Source organism: Homalodisca vitripennis, chromosome 5, assembly GCF_021130785.1.
Source record: "Homalodisca vitripennis isolate AUS2020 chromosome 5, UT_GWSS_2.1, whole genome shotgun sequence".
Classification (NCBI taxonomy): domain Eukaryota; kingdom Metazoa; phylum Arthropoda; class Insecta; order Hemiptera; family Cicadellidae; genus Homalodisca; species Homalodisca vitripennis.
In genome coordinates this window covers 83911532-83929149 of record NC_060211.1, presented here as the reverse complement: position 1 = coordinate 83929149, position 17618 = coordinate 83911532, and the positions used below count along the sequence as shown (strand labels likewise).

The following is a 17618-nucleotide window of genomic DNA, read 5'->3' as shown; positions in this document are numbered from 1 at the left end:
CAAATTAGAGAGCTACCGGCCGCGCATCTGAGGCTCAGCATTTATAATGGGGTTAAAGTTTAAAAATGCTGTATAAATAGGATTTCACTATTGAAACAGACTTTGATGGTTCAATGCTGAGTTGGTAAAATACAATTATCTGTTAATAATAATGGTGTTTACATTAAACTGGTAAAGTGTTTTGTAATTTAAGCCAAATATATATTATAACCAATGGTTAACAAATAATTGTATTTTTACGCTTCATTAGCGTTGAGACACTAAAAACTAAGTTTATATACTGAAGCATGTATGAATTTGAGATGAACTCCTGATACGTCCTAAGATACATATATTTAACTAGCACTACCACCCTATAGCAAGGCCAAAGCATCTCAAAGTTTTAACTGGGTTAGTAACGTAATAATTTATAGTCATTAAAAACGTGACTATACCGATAGTATAAAATATCAACTTTTAGGTAGATTTCATAGAAATCTTCTGTTTGCAATCAACTTCATGAGGAGAATTCCACGGGATGTTTTGTATTTTCTTCGAACATGATCCCAATAGTAAAAACATTTCCATAATAAAAAATATTTGTGTGTGTGTGTGGGGGGGGGGGGCGCGCGCGCGCGCGCTCGTGGGTTTACGTAGTATAATGCGGGATTGTGAACACGAACTGCCGTAATTTTTAATATATTTAAACTAAACTGTGTAGGAAGGCAATACCTGCAGATACCTTGGATGAATTCATTAGTTAGTCTTTACCAATAAAACGTGCCAAGAGGGCTATACTAATTCGAACAAAAGTTTTATTCGACTATTTCTCTACAAAGATCCCAAACAATAGTTTTTTTTACTTATTGGGTAATTATAACGACTTTCATTCTTTTACTTTTTGAATATCTTTTAAAGTGTCAAGAAGGTTATTTAAAGTTTGAGAAATGAATGATTATAATATATGTGTTATTATAGCGCAAAAGAGACACATGTTTTAGAATTTTCAGGTCATTTAACAATCTTGTTTCTCACCTTTTCTTTATATCACGTAAGATTACCAGACAGAGGGTGCACAGAGTTTTAAGTGGAATACAACAAACCGGGAATAAATGTAAACTATAACTATCGTAGTTCTTAATAAATTCAGACTATACTTTGTACAAAGACAGCATTAACATAGCTTGGTTGAGCATGTCTAACAAATAAAAGTTTCATGGCGGGCATTCACATTTGGGACAAATTTTTATATTTGGTTATGTTAGATTTCAAAATTACGGAAGTTGTACAATTTTGTGTATTGCCATTATATTAACATGGCATCATGGAGAGTTATTATCCCATGACTGTAGTGCAAATTAAACATCAGAACTAATAACGGATAAATTGCAAGAAATAGCTGTGATATCTTTCTACTCGCATTATGGTTTAAACTAAAAATTAATTGCAAAAACATGTTTTTTTTTTCAACTGTCCCCATTACTTAAACCTCACCGCACTGTGCACCGATTAAAATACAGCCTTGGCATATTTACTTTGGTCAGAATCCTCAATCTTTTATCCTCTTATTGTCAACACTAAGATTCCCGAATACACAAGTGAAATTTATACTCTCTGAGGTGAAGTAAGTCTGAACACTGACCTAATAAAGCTTGGAAGAGGCGGGATTTGAAGATTCGTATAACCCTCTCGATGGCGAGCCGCAGCTGTTTGTCTTGAGGCTTGATCAGCTTCGAGTGATAGTCCTCCAGGAGCTCCAAGGCGCGGTGAGCCTCTGCAACAAAACACCCAAGAGGTTCTTTAACATCAAAAGAATATGAAATTGTTTTCATAACTATCCATCACACAAATTAGAATAGAGAAAAATATTTACTTAGAGTGGAGAGTGTAAATATTGGTTCATGTAAATTCAATTATAATTTTAAAATAAGCTGTTTCCTATGATAATGTATACTAGAGAAAAGTTAGATAATTTTTATTAGTATATGTACTAAAGTGACTGAGACAAAAAGCAAAATATTTTAAAACGCTTTGGAAACATTTGCTTTCGGCAAACCTACTCTGAAATACATTTCCAGCAACTGAAAACGATTGATAAATGAAAGCGTGTTTATTCACTATCCGTTATCCGTTTAAAAATCAACATACAATTGATGTTTTCGCATTTTCAACACACATTCGTTGGTTATGCCTAGTTGTTGAATTGTGAAGGATGTTGATGTTGCTGCCATATATAACTTGTTTTGTCCTGTACGCTATAAAAACTTTGAAACGCGTACAATTAAACTTTGTCTTTAGAACACAAACCTACTCTGATGAAAAACAACTTGAGCTTTTCGCGGAGCTTTTCATTAAGGAAAACAACTTGACTTATTTACATTTTCACCTCTCCTGTAAATAATCAGTATTTACTCGAATTACAACTTCCAACTGTTTATTTTAATACATTTGAAACGAAAAGATATTGCTGAATAATATTTTACCCAGAACAGCCACTGGTGCTGTTACTACTACAAACACGTTAACCTTTGTTTGCAAACAATGAGCTTACCAGCCTGTAATGAGTATTGTCTATAAATTAAATAAACAAACTTATTTAAAAAGATTGTATATTGATTACTATATAACAAATCAATAGAATATTGAACCATTGAGTTTTTAAATTACTCTGTCAGGCCCACAGTACTTTTTCCAAGATCAAACATACATATTAAATATTACTTCTAAAATTTGTGGTTGATAACTTTGGGAATTTTAATAGAATTAGGCTATTATATTTTTGTACCTAATCTGGGACAAAGATTCATATTATTGGCCACACAACTGTTTACACGATAGAAATTCAAAAAAACTAGAGTATGTATGAAAAATCAAACTCGAATATCGGAGACAAATCACAACATTTAGAATACGTGCATTAGCCACAGCCAGAATGCCATTGAATGAGTTTCGCCATGCTGTAATCACCATAAAAACGACCAATAAATATAACCGACACGGATACGACCGAATAATGATCCGTTGACAAAAGCTGGTCATACATAACTGCTATTAACGAGCCATGGCAAAAGCTGGCAACGAAAATGATATTATTATTATTCATGTGGAAGCGAGGGATGTGGTTGGACAATACATCAATGGTAACTGCTGAGAATTCTGTTATGGATGAAAAGCTCTCCGGCCCACGAATCCATTATAATCCCGTATTTTTGTTCTTTTATGACGTTACCATAGTAACCGCTACACAATTCAGGTTGTGCATTGGGTTCTGCACCTTTCAAACCGTTGTCCTTGTGAAAAGTAATTACGTTTGGTGGTAGCAGTAGAACTCGACCGTTTAGGAGAACCGCGCCCAAAAACAACTCCCACAGCCGTCAATGATTGTCAAAATTGTCTTAACCGATTTTCAAAACAGTAACAATAAATATGAAAACTAATAAAACAATACAAAAGTACAAACGGGTTATCACGAACATACTGGTACACCTCAAGAGACGCCACGGCCACGTTAACTCTTAAGTAACACAGATCTGGGTATGGCTGTTTTCGTTGGTACCTACAGAAAATTAAGAAAGACGCCACTAGCAGCTACCAGTACTGCCCAAGAGAATAGGAATCTACCGAACATCCATAGGCATAGGCGGCTGGGAGCAGAGCGGATATTCCTTATCCGCAAGAAGATAAAGATAGTACGGCTACAAATGGAAAAAAATAAGATGAAATTCAGTTCAGCAAATACGCCTGGCTGACTAAAGTAATGCTTCTCAGCGGTTCTCGCTAGAAGGGCAAGAAGGATGAGGTTAGATTTAGCGGGGTTTATTATCTTTATAACACAGCCAACCTCGCGTACCCCTGAAGTATAGATTTGAAGAAGTGAACCTTTATGATAACTGAGGAGCAAATTTCTCACTTGTGGCACTTCATTAAATAAAAGCATGTCTCACGAAGAATTTGTTAAAAATATTAAATAGAAACGCAAATAAAATAGCTGGTCTTATTAGTAAGATGAATAATATTTGAAGATCCCGAAAAAGGTGCAGGCTATTAAAAGTTATTGAATATCAGCTACAAAATCGGCTATATAGTTATATACACTAATTGTATCTGAAAATGAGTCATCTTAAATCTAAATATGTATGATTTTATTCGCGCATTGGGGTCTTACAGTATAATTTTGTAGGGCTTCTGATGGTAAAAAAATCATTTATATTAAAAACGAAGCTTGGAACACGTAATTTATGCCCCAATTTTTAATTAGTAGCGAAGTTTTACTCGCTATTAGTTACATTTTGGGTTTCCAGGAAACAAATTAGCACAATGAATGGGATTGCCGCGCGACGAGAGCAGAAATACCGCATAATTTAGTACAATTTGCAACAGTCACCTATTGAAATCCGTTTAGGTAGGAATACAACCCCTAAACTAAAAAATTAGGCATTAAAATTTGGAGCTATCCAAGATAAATCTGGGTGGAGTGACAGTGACTGGACGATAATTGGGCAAATGTCACACACTGAAAGTAAAATGAGATAGAGGCGGACCCCACTCAGAGCGCTGTCGCCGCTGACATCGTATTTCATAGGAGCCTTTTAACTAAGCGTAACTGGGCAACGGTTATAAAAACTGAATCATTGAACTGAAAAAAGGTAAATTTACCATTGCTATTGCCACACTTATTGGAGTGTGTAACAATAAAACACTCCTTTTTAACACTAACCCAAATCAATATATTAAATTGTTTAGTAATAAAACTCGGATTTCTGCCACTAAATACAAAAGTTACGTGATCCCAATTCACTAACTGGTGAAGAACAGGAATAAAACGTTGACCTAAAACACTTATTTCTCGACCAAATTCGAACAGGCTAAGCATTGGGAAATCGCGAGAGCACAAAAAGTACTACTATACTAGGGGATGGCAGCATCGGTATTCTCTTTCCCTCTAGATGAAAATATCGCTAGCCTATTACTTTACTTCGATTTAAAATTATACAATAACTACAGCATCATAGGTACCAAAATATCAGAGTGTATATTCAAAAATTTCAGAACGTTGAATTCATGACATTTTAATTTTCCGTTTCTTCTGGCATTTCCTAATATGTACCAAAAGTGTATCTACTCCACGAATTAAAGTTTAATTTATTTTTTTCGCACTTATTTTTTTTTATTTTGGCACTCAAGGGAATTTCGAGTTGGAACTTTCTCAACAATTAAAATTGGTACATGTCCAATTTGTACCAAAGAAATATAATCTATAAATTAGGAGAACGCGAGTTAAAATATATTTTACTCCGCTGGGTCGGCTCTTCTATTTCAATAACAGTTGGATGACACCTTCACAATAGTTCAATATGCTTGAACTCGTTCGTACCAAAATATTGAAATGTGTAGCTCTTAAGTAAGCAAGTTGTAGAAAACGCACCTGAATGGGGCAGTTGTATGTCTCCTCACCCCCCGCCACACGAGTACCTACAGTTTTTCTGGTTCATACTTACACAATACCTTACCATTTAAATACCTTACTAATATTTTTTATCTTTTAGAAAAATAAGGTATAGCACAGCCTAGTCAGGGAAGGTGTATCATAGTAATACCGTTCGCTAAAACAACTTAAATTTATACGTACAGAATTAATACTAAATAACTGTAAATTAGTATTAAAATGTCACAGTTCATAAAAGTCTACAGCAACAGTCTAAACATTCAGTAGTTTTTAAGACGTGAACTAGTATTTTTTTAAATGATTAAACCATTGTATAAATTAAAATATTATTAAATTTCAGAAAGGGGAAGTTAACTGTGGTTAGTCCAACAGCTTTTTCGTTAATGGTACACATTCTAATAAGCTGGTAATAATTCAAATGATTCGATAAGTATAAGATTTTTTTAATTTTAAAAGAAATCTCAAAATAAACAGTTCATGTTGTCCCTGCAGTAAAATTGCATATGCTATATCCCGAGCTTCTATAGGCTATAACAATATAAGCTGTACCTTCTTATATAAAACTATAAGAATAAACGATATCATTTGGTTAATCATTCGTAGTACGTAATTGCTATTTTCTGCGCATGTTTTAACATTCAGTTTTATGCGAGCTATGCTAGTAAATCCCTAGTTTAGCTCAATTATAAAAGTTATAAAGTCGTGATTTTAAGATATAAAAGGGACAATACTTTAATAAAACTTTACACATTATGTATTTACTGCCGTGCAATACAACGTTCTCTCTGGATTCCTTATTTTCACACTTGATAGTTTGCATATGTTGCATCTCATTGTCATGGATCCTAAAAAATAACCCATTGTTATTGGCTAGAGGTACGAGTTTCGTGGGTTCCCCTGCCCTTAGGCTTAATGGAAAACTAAAAAACTATAAATCTTCTACAACCGAAGACATAAATTACATTTCTTACATGCACGAACGGATTTGATCTAATAACCCGGTTGTCCAAAATACCACTCACCTAGATTAGACTTTACATCCCTCAGTAGGATCATGCAGAAGGACCAGTGTTCACTTGTCAAACTTCAAAAGCGACTGCACCCCCTCCCTCTTTAAAAAGGCGTACACAAGCACCTATTGTTTGCTATGTTTCGGATATTATCTGTCACAAATGTAATTATTACAAATTGTATGTTTGCATTTTATTATACGCAATATTTTGGCTGCGCCCTAGTTCAATGCTGGTTCGACTGTGGCGAAGAGGATTTGCTCGAGGAAAGTCATAATCTAGTTACGTCCTGCAAAAGAGTTCACTACTTTTGTGTAATTGGCACTTTGGTATTGAGTGCAGTGTCTCTTTCGCAATCGGCTCTAGGTTGTTTGTTTTATTTTTGTACACAGCCAGTACGCTATTTTGTTGGAAAACAGGATATGTAGAAAAAATATTTTGGATCATTTCACAAATGTAGCTATGTAATGTATAAACTTGAGCCAAATTATAAACTCAGTCCATGAAATAATTGTTGCTGCAGATACGGACAAGTATTTCTATAGTTTGTATGAAATATAACCTAAGGAAATTATGTTGAACTGTGATTTCCTTAATCCCTTTCCTTAACACGTTTCGTATTTAACATGTCATTTTCTTAACTCACTTCAAACTACAATATATTTTTAGTCTTTTAAAGCAAAATCCATAAACGTGATAAAAAAATTAATATTCTTAACTCATATGTTTACCTAGTCTTATATGAGTACGGTACTTCAGAGGTTTGTAAATTTCTCATCGAGTGGTCTTCAGAGAAGAAAGGCTGGGTTTGTACTACAATTATAATTACCCTAACCAAAAGCCGATCATAAGAACGAGTGATCTGCACGCAACTTAACGGGCCAAAATAAATAAACAGAAAGAATTGCAGTTTTAAGGAAAATGTGGTTTTAAAAACGTTTTAGAAACATTTACTACCCCTTTAGGGCGTAAACTGGCCGTTCCAGTGTTTTACTCTTAACGAGTACGAGCATTCTCCAGAATTGTCCAGGGTACTTATATAAATTTTAGAAGAAATAACGAGATAATCATATGAACTGCGCAGGGCCAGGTACGTCGTCCTCCCAGATCACGTATACGCCGGGTGAATTAAATAAGAGATGTCGGTATTGTAGGTACAAGCGTTCTTCTTACAACTCTCCATCTATTATTCTCTACAGTACCCTTCCCCCGAATAATTACTACGGTAAAGTCCATAATATGTCGCTAATATGATTGATTAATTTCTACTTTCAATACTCAGCCAATAATTTCCGGCCAGTTTTTGTGATGCGTCTATTACAATCAGAATCAATTACAATTGTCATTTTTAAGTTAGATATCCTAACTATAAGATTTTAATTAACTTAAATATAATATATATTTATTATAGAGGTTAAGTTAGGACTTAAAGATCCTCTCTTAACGTTCCACTCGTTAATTTGTGTCTATTAAAGACTTCGCTAGCATTTACGTTTATTAACGTTGTTTTTCACATAAAAGAGCCTTTCCGGTTGTTTTTAGAGTGACAGGACTTTCAGGTTGGTGGTTGTGGGAGCCGCCCCACATCGAGATCTCATGTGGAGGGATAGCGGCAGGCTCTATATCTAAGTCATGTCACCTTGGAAAAAGGGGAGCCTAGCTCTGTTGCAGCCACTTCCAATCAAAGCGGGTAGGGCAGTACTCATGTTTATTCTAGCGACAGCCTTTAATACTAAAGGAGCTCCATTCCATCCACTCTCACACTCTGCAGTAAACTAGACCTGTTTACTTAAGTATTAAAAGTTTGATTTAGTTTTTTTGTACTTTGGTATTATTCGAGGACCACTCCGTCCCTATGTACTAATGTTTATTAGTCTATATAATTAGATTAATATATAAGTACATATTATGAATTTAAAAAGTGAAAGTCAACATTTACGGCCCCTCACGTGATCTGAGCTTGAATTTTGGTACTTTCTAGCGGGATGTTTTTCTTATTTCACGATCACAGATCACGTAACAGATCGTCTAACTTTCCGACATTAAGTCACGTTGGAAGATCTAGCATTAATACATATTTATCATAACCTAAACTAAACTTACTTATATTGTGTATTTACAAGTAGTGGTTAAAGGCAGAAAAGTATCATCTTTTATTGAATTGAATAAATAACTGTTTCGCTTTTTTCTTATAACAAATATATTTTAATGTACATACCTCCAAAACGTAGCAAAAATTTTCAAAGATGGTTAAGATTTTTTTACGTGACCTAAGTCCAAGTGTATGAACTTCATTCCTGCTGTAGCAGAAGTTAGAAAACGTAAACATTCGTACGCGAAGCTTTCAAAGTTATTAGGAAAGAAATTCAATACTTCGTCTCTCACAAAATAGGGCACTCTATTTTTTTACATAAGCTCTTTTCAACAACGGAATATCTGTGGGGGGATGGTTAGTCACATTATTTCTTGAGCAGGCGGTAATGTATACGAAATCAAGTGAACGCACGACGGCTTAAAACGGAAGCGAGATACAATTAACTCAGAAATCACTAATTTAGTTGGCAAAGTAATTAGAAGCTAGCCGAACTCTTCGGGTTCTGCTCAATCAATGTTGAACCTAAGTGGAAAGTGCCCTTCTAAAATATCAATTTGCCTTATTATATCACATCATTTTACACTTGACAAGGCGTTAATTGTATTAAATCAGACTCTATAATGTACGTCCATTAAAAACTATGCAGCTAATTCATAAAAAGTGTGTGCTTTAGCTTTGCTCATTAAAGAATGCTACCTCTCAGTTCATTAATAAAAGTATATTTGGGTATTTCGCAAATCCTGAAACCAACATCACTAAACATAGGGTGTAGAAATAAACCACTCAACATTTGGGAACGTGAACAACGGGGTAGCCAAACCCTAAATAGGTCTAAGTGCTATAAACAAACCTCATGTCAGCTCCACATGGTGCCACCTTATAGCTTTTCGTACATCGATATTTGCCCCCACTTGTTTTACAGCTTAAATGTGAAAATCAACAACAGAAATTTCACCTGACGACAATCTCGGGACCAACGCAACGGTTTCAGTTTGTGCCATTGGTTACTGGGCGATATCATTATTTTATGTCACCATAAAGATTCAAATATTTAGAGTCACAACCCCTTATTTTACGCCCTCTCCTCGAAGCCCTTAAGGTGATTTTTATATAAAAGAAACATATGTTTTCACTCCTACCATATCAGGCATTTAAGGTAGAAATTTCGGTCAAATTTGTAACTATACTAAAATAAAAACGGCTGAAGTGAACGGGTGACGGTAAAAGTAATTATTTTTTTATTGTATGTATATAAATCATCACTTCAAGGAAACGCTGCTCTTAATTTCTTAAAAGATTAAGATTTTTTACATGAAAATACCTTAATAAAAATTTAAATACCCTAAATACTGTAAAAAGGCATAACCAGCCATATTTCTGCTTTTTGTTCTCTTGGGTTCCTGTGATGACATTTAAGCTAATAAACATTTACAATTAAACCAATCGAATATAGATTGGATCACGGCTTGATTGACTGATTTTCTACAATATAAACTAATTCAAGAGTGAATACACACTGGCATAGTAGCAGCTGTCTTAAATGATGAATGTGTCAGCCCAATATGGTATTCAAAAAAGCGACGACCTCTGTATTACTGAGTCTCGCAGAGAGAGCGGAGTTTCTGTCACAGTGGTTTGCACGCTGACCTAGTATCGGAATATGGACGCTTGACTAATCATTGGGGTTGGTTGTATCCCAAAAACACAATATTTTGTAACATTGGTCTCCTGTCAAACACGATCATTCGGCGTAGTTTATGAACTATCAAAAAAACGTTCTTGATGAATCTGGACTGTACATCTCTGTCACAAATGGGGTTTTCCGGGAAATCCCTAATAATTATAGTACGCCAAATATGAGTAGCAGGACGGCGCAAGGACAAGGAGTCCATCTACAACAACGGTGAGAGGAGGTTAAATTGGAAGGTATTATAATTAGTATTTATTTTTCAATAACTCGTTTCGTTTCATTCCGTTGTTTCCAAATATTTTATTGACAATGTAAAACGAGGGCAATAACTTTAAATACAGGGCCACGCATAGTAATGTCAGTGAGGATTTTTGTCATGAAAGTGGCACAACATGTATTATAGCTGCACAGAGTTATTATACAATTTTGTAAATTGTATTACTAACATGCAGACTGCAGCAGGCGCGTTTTTGCTTTAGGGAAGGCTACTCGGTCAAACGCGAACGCCCGGTCAGTACTCAGGTTTTCTGGAAGTACATCCTCTTCCTCGCTATGGTTAATGATTTCCAGTCAATTTTTTTTCCACGTCTGAAAAAAGGAAAGGAACTAAACCCTTGTTGAGGACAAAACAATTGAGGACTAAAACGAAGTCACAAAACGACGTTTAGGGAAAACATTTTTCCTACTACTGGGAAAGAGCGACACAGCGATCCTTAACTCACTTTCCTCTCTATCATCCCCAACCGTGCCAAGCGCACTCTGGCTGCTGGTACGTTGAAAAAACCAATTTCATATCTTTCCAGACAAACTCATTTCTACGGTTTATGTTTTATATACACATGATAGACTGAAAATCTTCGTAAAATTATATTCCCAAATATACAATTTAAACTTCTTCTTCCGTCACTACTTTACTTATTTGTATTTTGGCATTAGAACAAAAACTCAACTTAACTTGGAAACGCACAAATGGGCAACATATTTCAAGGACACAGTGAATTATCAGAAATACGAAGTAAACTATGTATTTTTTCTATTTCATTAGTTATGTGTCGATTTTGACGAAAATTATATTTTAGCCAAGGGAAGAATCATTTCAATACTGGGAGAGCTTCAAAAAGTTAATCAAATTTTTTTGAGCAAAAAATCAACAGTTTCTTAATAAAGTACATAAACATATTTTGTTTTAATATCAGTTTCCTTTTTTTTGTCGTTGCTTAATGAGAATGTTTGTTTTCTTCTGTTGAAGACACAACACTAACATTGTCCAAAATTAGGAAAAGTAAACCACTCAATACGAGATTTGGTCTGAACTGTTACTCTGTAAAGCACTTTGACTATAATCCGCCGATAGCAAAGTTGACGGGTGCTCGCTCAACAATGTTAGGAGTTGGCTACAGTTGCCACATATAGTGTGTCCGCGGAACTTCTGAACTATGTCACAGTTGCTGTACATACACATGTGTTACAAGTTCTCACTTAGTTACAAATTGTTAATCTCCTATGTGTGGGCACGAACACTGACGGGCTGATCTCAACAATGTTAGTGAAGGAGTTGGCTACAGTTGCCACATATAGTGTGTCCGCGGAACTTCTGAACTATGTCACAGTTGCTGTACATACACATGTGTTACAAGTTCTCACTTAGTTACAAATTGTTAATCTCCTATATGTGGGCACGAACACTGACGGGCTGATCTCAACAATGTTAGTGAAGGAGTTGGCTACAGTTGCCACATATAGTGTGTCCGCGGAACTTCTGAACTATGTCACAGTTGCTGTACATACACATGTGTTACAAGTTCTCACTTAGTTACAAATTGTTAATCTCCTATATGTGGGCACGAACACTGACGGGCTGATCTCAACTTTTTTATAAGGTAATTCCAAACAAACTTCACTGTGAATACGACTATTGTTTTCAGACTGCGAAAGAAGCGTTCGTTGAGAATGTTATTTTTCATGCGAGTTCATTTTATATCGTTGGAAACAATACTTTCAGTCACTATTTAATTACTATATACTATTAGATATACTATATTACTATAATATTATTGTAACATACGTTTGAATCTGTGCATAATCACTTATTTGTTAGTTTATTAGTTTTTTAGAGGTATTAATTGTACACTATAGATAGCTTGGTAGCGAAACGTCTATATTACAATAAGAAATGTTTAACAAAGGTCTTAGTTCCCTTTCTATACTGCCTATATATTGCATTTACAGCATTATACGCATTTAAAGTAGGGGTTTTAGATGTTTTTCAACCAGCCACAAGGAAAAACTTTTGAAGATAATAACGTTGATTTTTAGAAATAAATATCAACTATAACACAGGTATAATAAGTATTTTAATCGTTAAAAAACTTAAATTCAAATAGAATTGTAGAAAATCAAATATTTTTTATCAGATATATAAGGAAATTACATTTATATGAGTAAACAACATGTGATTTCCTTCTTGAGCTTAAGTATGCATACTGTACTAAATTCTTATACAGCCAATTGTCTATGAGCTTTATTACTAAATAACTTAAAAGTGACATCAATAGTGAACATCTGTAATAAGAAATAACTATCGACTCGTCCAACACTTGGCTGTAGAGTTGAATATTTTTCTGAAATATTAGTTGAATAGGTAATCTACCACATACATACTAATTCGTATTGCAGCTTAGAACTTAACATGAATAGTTAAAGCAATTATCAGAATATATGTGTAGGTAACCATTTCCCGCAGCATCGCACCCATAGCCCTACAATATAATAGGAATGTCATAGCCAAACCCTAGTTTATCTGTCTATTGCATTGTTTAGGACTCTTTGAAGCTCCCATAGTACAGAATAACGTTTTTGACGTGACAACGTCTTAAATTAGGTTGCGGCTCGGAGTCACTCATGAAAAAGTGTAACGCCCGGTAACGTTACGATGCCCGTCCAGTGGGTCCGCCGCACGGGATCCGCACGGGATAAAGCAGATAACTGTGGGTCCGCCGCACGGGATAAAGCAGATAACTATGTTTATTCGTGAAAATGTGGAGTGCTTAGATTCGTCATTTACAACAACTACAACAATAAAGGTAAATAATTGTACACTGATATTTCATTATCGTAAACTATGATTGATTGATTAATTGTTAGATTGACACAAAAGTTGAGAAACTGAGTTTATAGGTTATGTCATACTATTGACAAATGTTGATAGTGTTAAGTAAATTATTAGTTTAAATCACTCTGCAATCAATCGTAATTCAGTCGATTGAGAAGAAACAGCGCGTATTGCTAGTCAATCATTTAAAACAACAAATTATAACCTCTAACCTGTCATAACAGTGCGACCAAACAAACGAACTAAACCGACCAATCACCACGCGCGGAGTTAGAATTTAACTGTGTTTAGCAAGAATTTCAAATTCCAATTTTAGTAAATGTTTTATTCAACTTTACCATTTACAATAACAAATTTTAATTATTTTCAAATTATGTACAATGTTTTAGTAAACAAAATATATTTCTATAGTTAAAATTTGTGCAATTCTTATTTTCATTCAATTCCTTGTTCCTATTGTGCAATTTAATAATATTCATATCAATAAATATTCTACCGAGAAAAAGACGTTGTCACGTAAAATCTTCGCCCGTAAAACCGACTTTACAGGCAACCATAATTTTTTTTACCACTTTAAATTTAGTTGTTTTAAATTCAATTGCAATATTAGTATAGTATTGTATTGCTGAATCGTCGTCTGAATTTACGACTGCAATATGAATGTATTCGATGACAAACATTTTAATATTAATTATTCATGATTAACAATTAATTTCAAGTAAAGAGCAGTCATTGCAGCAGTGAAGTATTTTAAGTAGGTTTAAAGAGAGAGAGAGAGAGTTTGGAGCGTTATTATTATTTCATTAGCTTAACAAAGTAAAACGATTAACATAATAGCAGAATGGAAGCCAAGATTAAAGTGGCAAGGCAATCTCTGGATTTGACTAACCGTGAGGCCGTGCTTCCTGTAGCCTTTATCTGTACATATCTGAGCGTAAAACTTGTTATGAGATATGGTCATTACTTTTCGAATGTGAGCGCTGTGTTTATTTTCTGCTACACAGATACAACTTATCTTCATTATTACAAAAATACGTTTTAAGATTGTTGCCAATTTTGTTTTGCAGCTGATTAACACTTTCAGCTCCACGTTAACGATTTACTATAAAGTAGAAATCCGGGACTGACAGTGCTAATCATTAGTAAATTGGCGTTTATATCACAACACCCTGATTTATATTGTTGTTTCCTTAGAATTTGGCATTATTCCCGAGTTACTTATCTTGGATAAATGTAACAATTGGCGAGATACGATTAAAAAAAAGTGGATTTTGGCGTGTTTATTACTTTTTTTAACTCCACGTTAAGGAATTATTTTTTAGTTATTTGTTAAGGCTCGTGTAAATATAAAATAGCTTTGAGACCAACCAAATCGTTTAGGGTCTCTTTTTAGTTTAATAGTTCTTTAGAGAATTTTAATTTATTTTATTTCCGGTAAAACACAACTGATTATCTCAGAGGGCTGACATAAAGTGACTAGACACGCCAGAAATGATTAATCTCTCCTGCAAATTTACACCTATTATTATACTAAGACTATTTTTTATTCTTCTACGGTGAATGAAAGCAACTATAACATTCCGAGGCTTTAATAAAAAAATTCAATGGTGTCTTGTTTTGTTAAATTATTTTGAGTTTAATATTGCGATATGGTATAGGCTCAGACAGTGCTTTCACAGAAGTGCGAGTATTAGCTTATAAGTGAGGCATGGCAACGTATTAAAAGTTCTTCGCTAGCCTATGTTTCAGTACTTTTTACCTACCGCACTGAAATCCTGAAAATTATTCACCTCTGTGATGTGCAATTCTGCACAGGTTAAAGTTCTTCGCTAGCCTATGTTTCAGTACTTTTTACCTACCGCACTGAAATCCTGAAAATTATTCACCTCTGTGATGTGCAATTCTGCACAGGTTAAAATCTTCGCTAGCCTATGTTTCAGTACTTTTTACCTAACGCACTGAAATCCTGAAAAATTATTCACCTCTGTGATGTGCAATTCTACACAGGTTAAATTTCTTCTCCTATGTGCAGTTCCTAGCACTTACCTACCGCACTGAAATCCTGAAGATTATTCACCTCTCTGATGTGCAATTCTGCACAGGTTAGGTTCTTCGCTAGCCTATGTTTCAGTACTTTTTACCTACCGCACTGAAATCCTGAAGATTATTCACCTCTCTGATGTGCAATTCTGCACAGGTTAAAGTTCTTCGCTAGCCTATGTTTCAGTACTTTTTACCTACCGCACTGAAATCCTGAAAATTATTCACCTCTCTGATGTGCAATTCTGCACAGGTTAGGTTCTTCGCTAGCCTATGTTTCAGTACTTTTTACCTACCGCACTGAAATCCTGAAAATTATTCACCTCTCTGATGTGCAATTCTGCACAGGTTAGGTTCTTCGCTAGCCTATGTTTCAGTACTTTTTACCTACCGCACTGAAATCCTGAAAATTATTCACCTCTATTATGTGCAATTCTGCACAGGTTAAAGTTCTTCGCTAGCCTATGTTTCAGTACTTTTTACCTACCGCACTGAAATCCTGAAAATTATTCACCTCTGTGATGTGCAATTCTGCACAGGTTAAAGTTCTTCGCTAACCTATGTTTCAGTACTTTTTACCTACCGCACTGAAATCCTGAAAATTATTCACCTCTGTGATGTGCAATTCTGCACAGGTTAAAGTTCTTCGCTAGCCTATGTTTCAGTACTTTTTAAATACCGCACTGAAATCCTGAAAATTATTCACCTTTGTGATGTGCAATTCTGCACAGGTTAAAGTTCTTCGCTAGCCTATGTACTAAAGCTAACTCGTCTGTACTAAAGCTTTTTATAGTACAGACGAGTTTATGGCAAACGATTGGGGGACCACCTAATTGGCTAGCCATGTGATTAGAGTGGGAAAATTATGTAATGAATGAGAATTTGGGTGAATGAAAAACTGTAAGTCTGAATGAGAGCCACTGTAGTGATGAGTGCAAAATTTTAGCTTTAAAATGTTATGACGATTGCGATGCAATTTGTATTGTTTTTATGCAATAAAACATTGAATTGAATTGAATTGAATGTTTCAGTACTTTTACCTACCGCACTGAAATCCTGAAAATTATTCACCTCTGTGATGTGCAATTCTACACAGGTTAAAGTTCTTCGCTAGCCTATGTTTCAGTACTTCTTAAATACCGCACTGAAATCCTGAAAATTATTCACCTCTGTGATGTGCAATTCTGCACAGGTTAAAGTTCTTCGCTAGCCTATGTTTCAGTACTTTTTAAATACCGCACTGAAATCCTGAAAATTATTCACCTCTGTGATGTGCAATTCTGCACAGGTTAAAGTTCTTCGCTAGCCTATGTTTCAGTACTTTTTACCTACCGCACTGAAATCCTGAAAATTATTCACCTCTGTGATGTGCAATTCTGCACAGGTTAAAGTTCTTCGCTAGCCTATGTTTCAGTACTTTTTACCTACTGCACTGAAATACTGAAAATTATTCACCTCTGTGTTGTGCAATTCTGCACAGGTTAAAGTTCTTCGCTAGCCTATGTTTCAGTACTTTTTACCTACCGCACTGAAATCCTGAAAATTATTCACCTCTGTGATGTGCAATTCTGCACAGGTTAAAGTTCTTCGCTAGCCTATGTTTCAGTACTTTTTACCTACTGCACTGAAATACTGAAAATTATTCACCTCTGTGTTGTGCAATTCTGCACAGGTTTTAATTTATCTAAAGAAATGCCAACTAAAAGTCTGCAAGTGTGACTTCAAAGCATGCCATTGGCCCCGCTTTTTCAAATAGGAACTACCATAACTTTATACATACATACTATATTGTAATGTATTTGTTCAGATACTGTTAATATTCTCGACACACTGGCCACAAAGTTTTTAACTCTAAACAAATCTGTAAGACATTCGAAGAAAAAACACACAATTTGTAAAAAGTGTTAATGTTAAATACAATTACAAAAACATATTTCCATTTAAAGTTTTAACTTTATAAAACACATATCATAGAACCTGGTCTATGTGTGTGTTGTTTGGAGTTAAAGATCCACAACGAGGGTTCATTCAGGATTTTATTTTAAAAGTAAGTCGGACAACGTTTAACACAGTATATCTTAATCATAAATGTTTTATAGGGTTTGGAATTGTTTCGAGTTTTTACTGTCTATAATTATTTTCTATTCAAGAACAACCTGTAACGGCAAATGCGTGAATGTATTGATAAGCGCGATAACTGCCACAATAGGTACGTTGTTTACGTCAATTTATGGCTACGATAACTA

The 17618-nt window shown here is 34.8% G+C and overlaps 1 protein-coding gene across 1 annotated transcript in view; it reads right to left on the bottom strand.

Annotated features, from left to right (window-relative positions):
- LOC124362457 (disks large 1 tumor suppressor protein-like) overlaps positions 1-17618 on the bottom strand; it is a 354467-nt gene that overhangs the window by 221290 nt on the left and 115559 nt on the right. The window contains exon 2 of the mRNA XM_046816975.1: positions 1622-1753. Within this exon, the coding sequence (XP_046672931.1) occupies positions 1622-1753 (132 nt within the window). The remainder of the gene's footprint in view (positions 1-1621; positions 1754-17618) is intronic.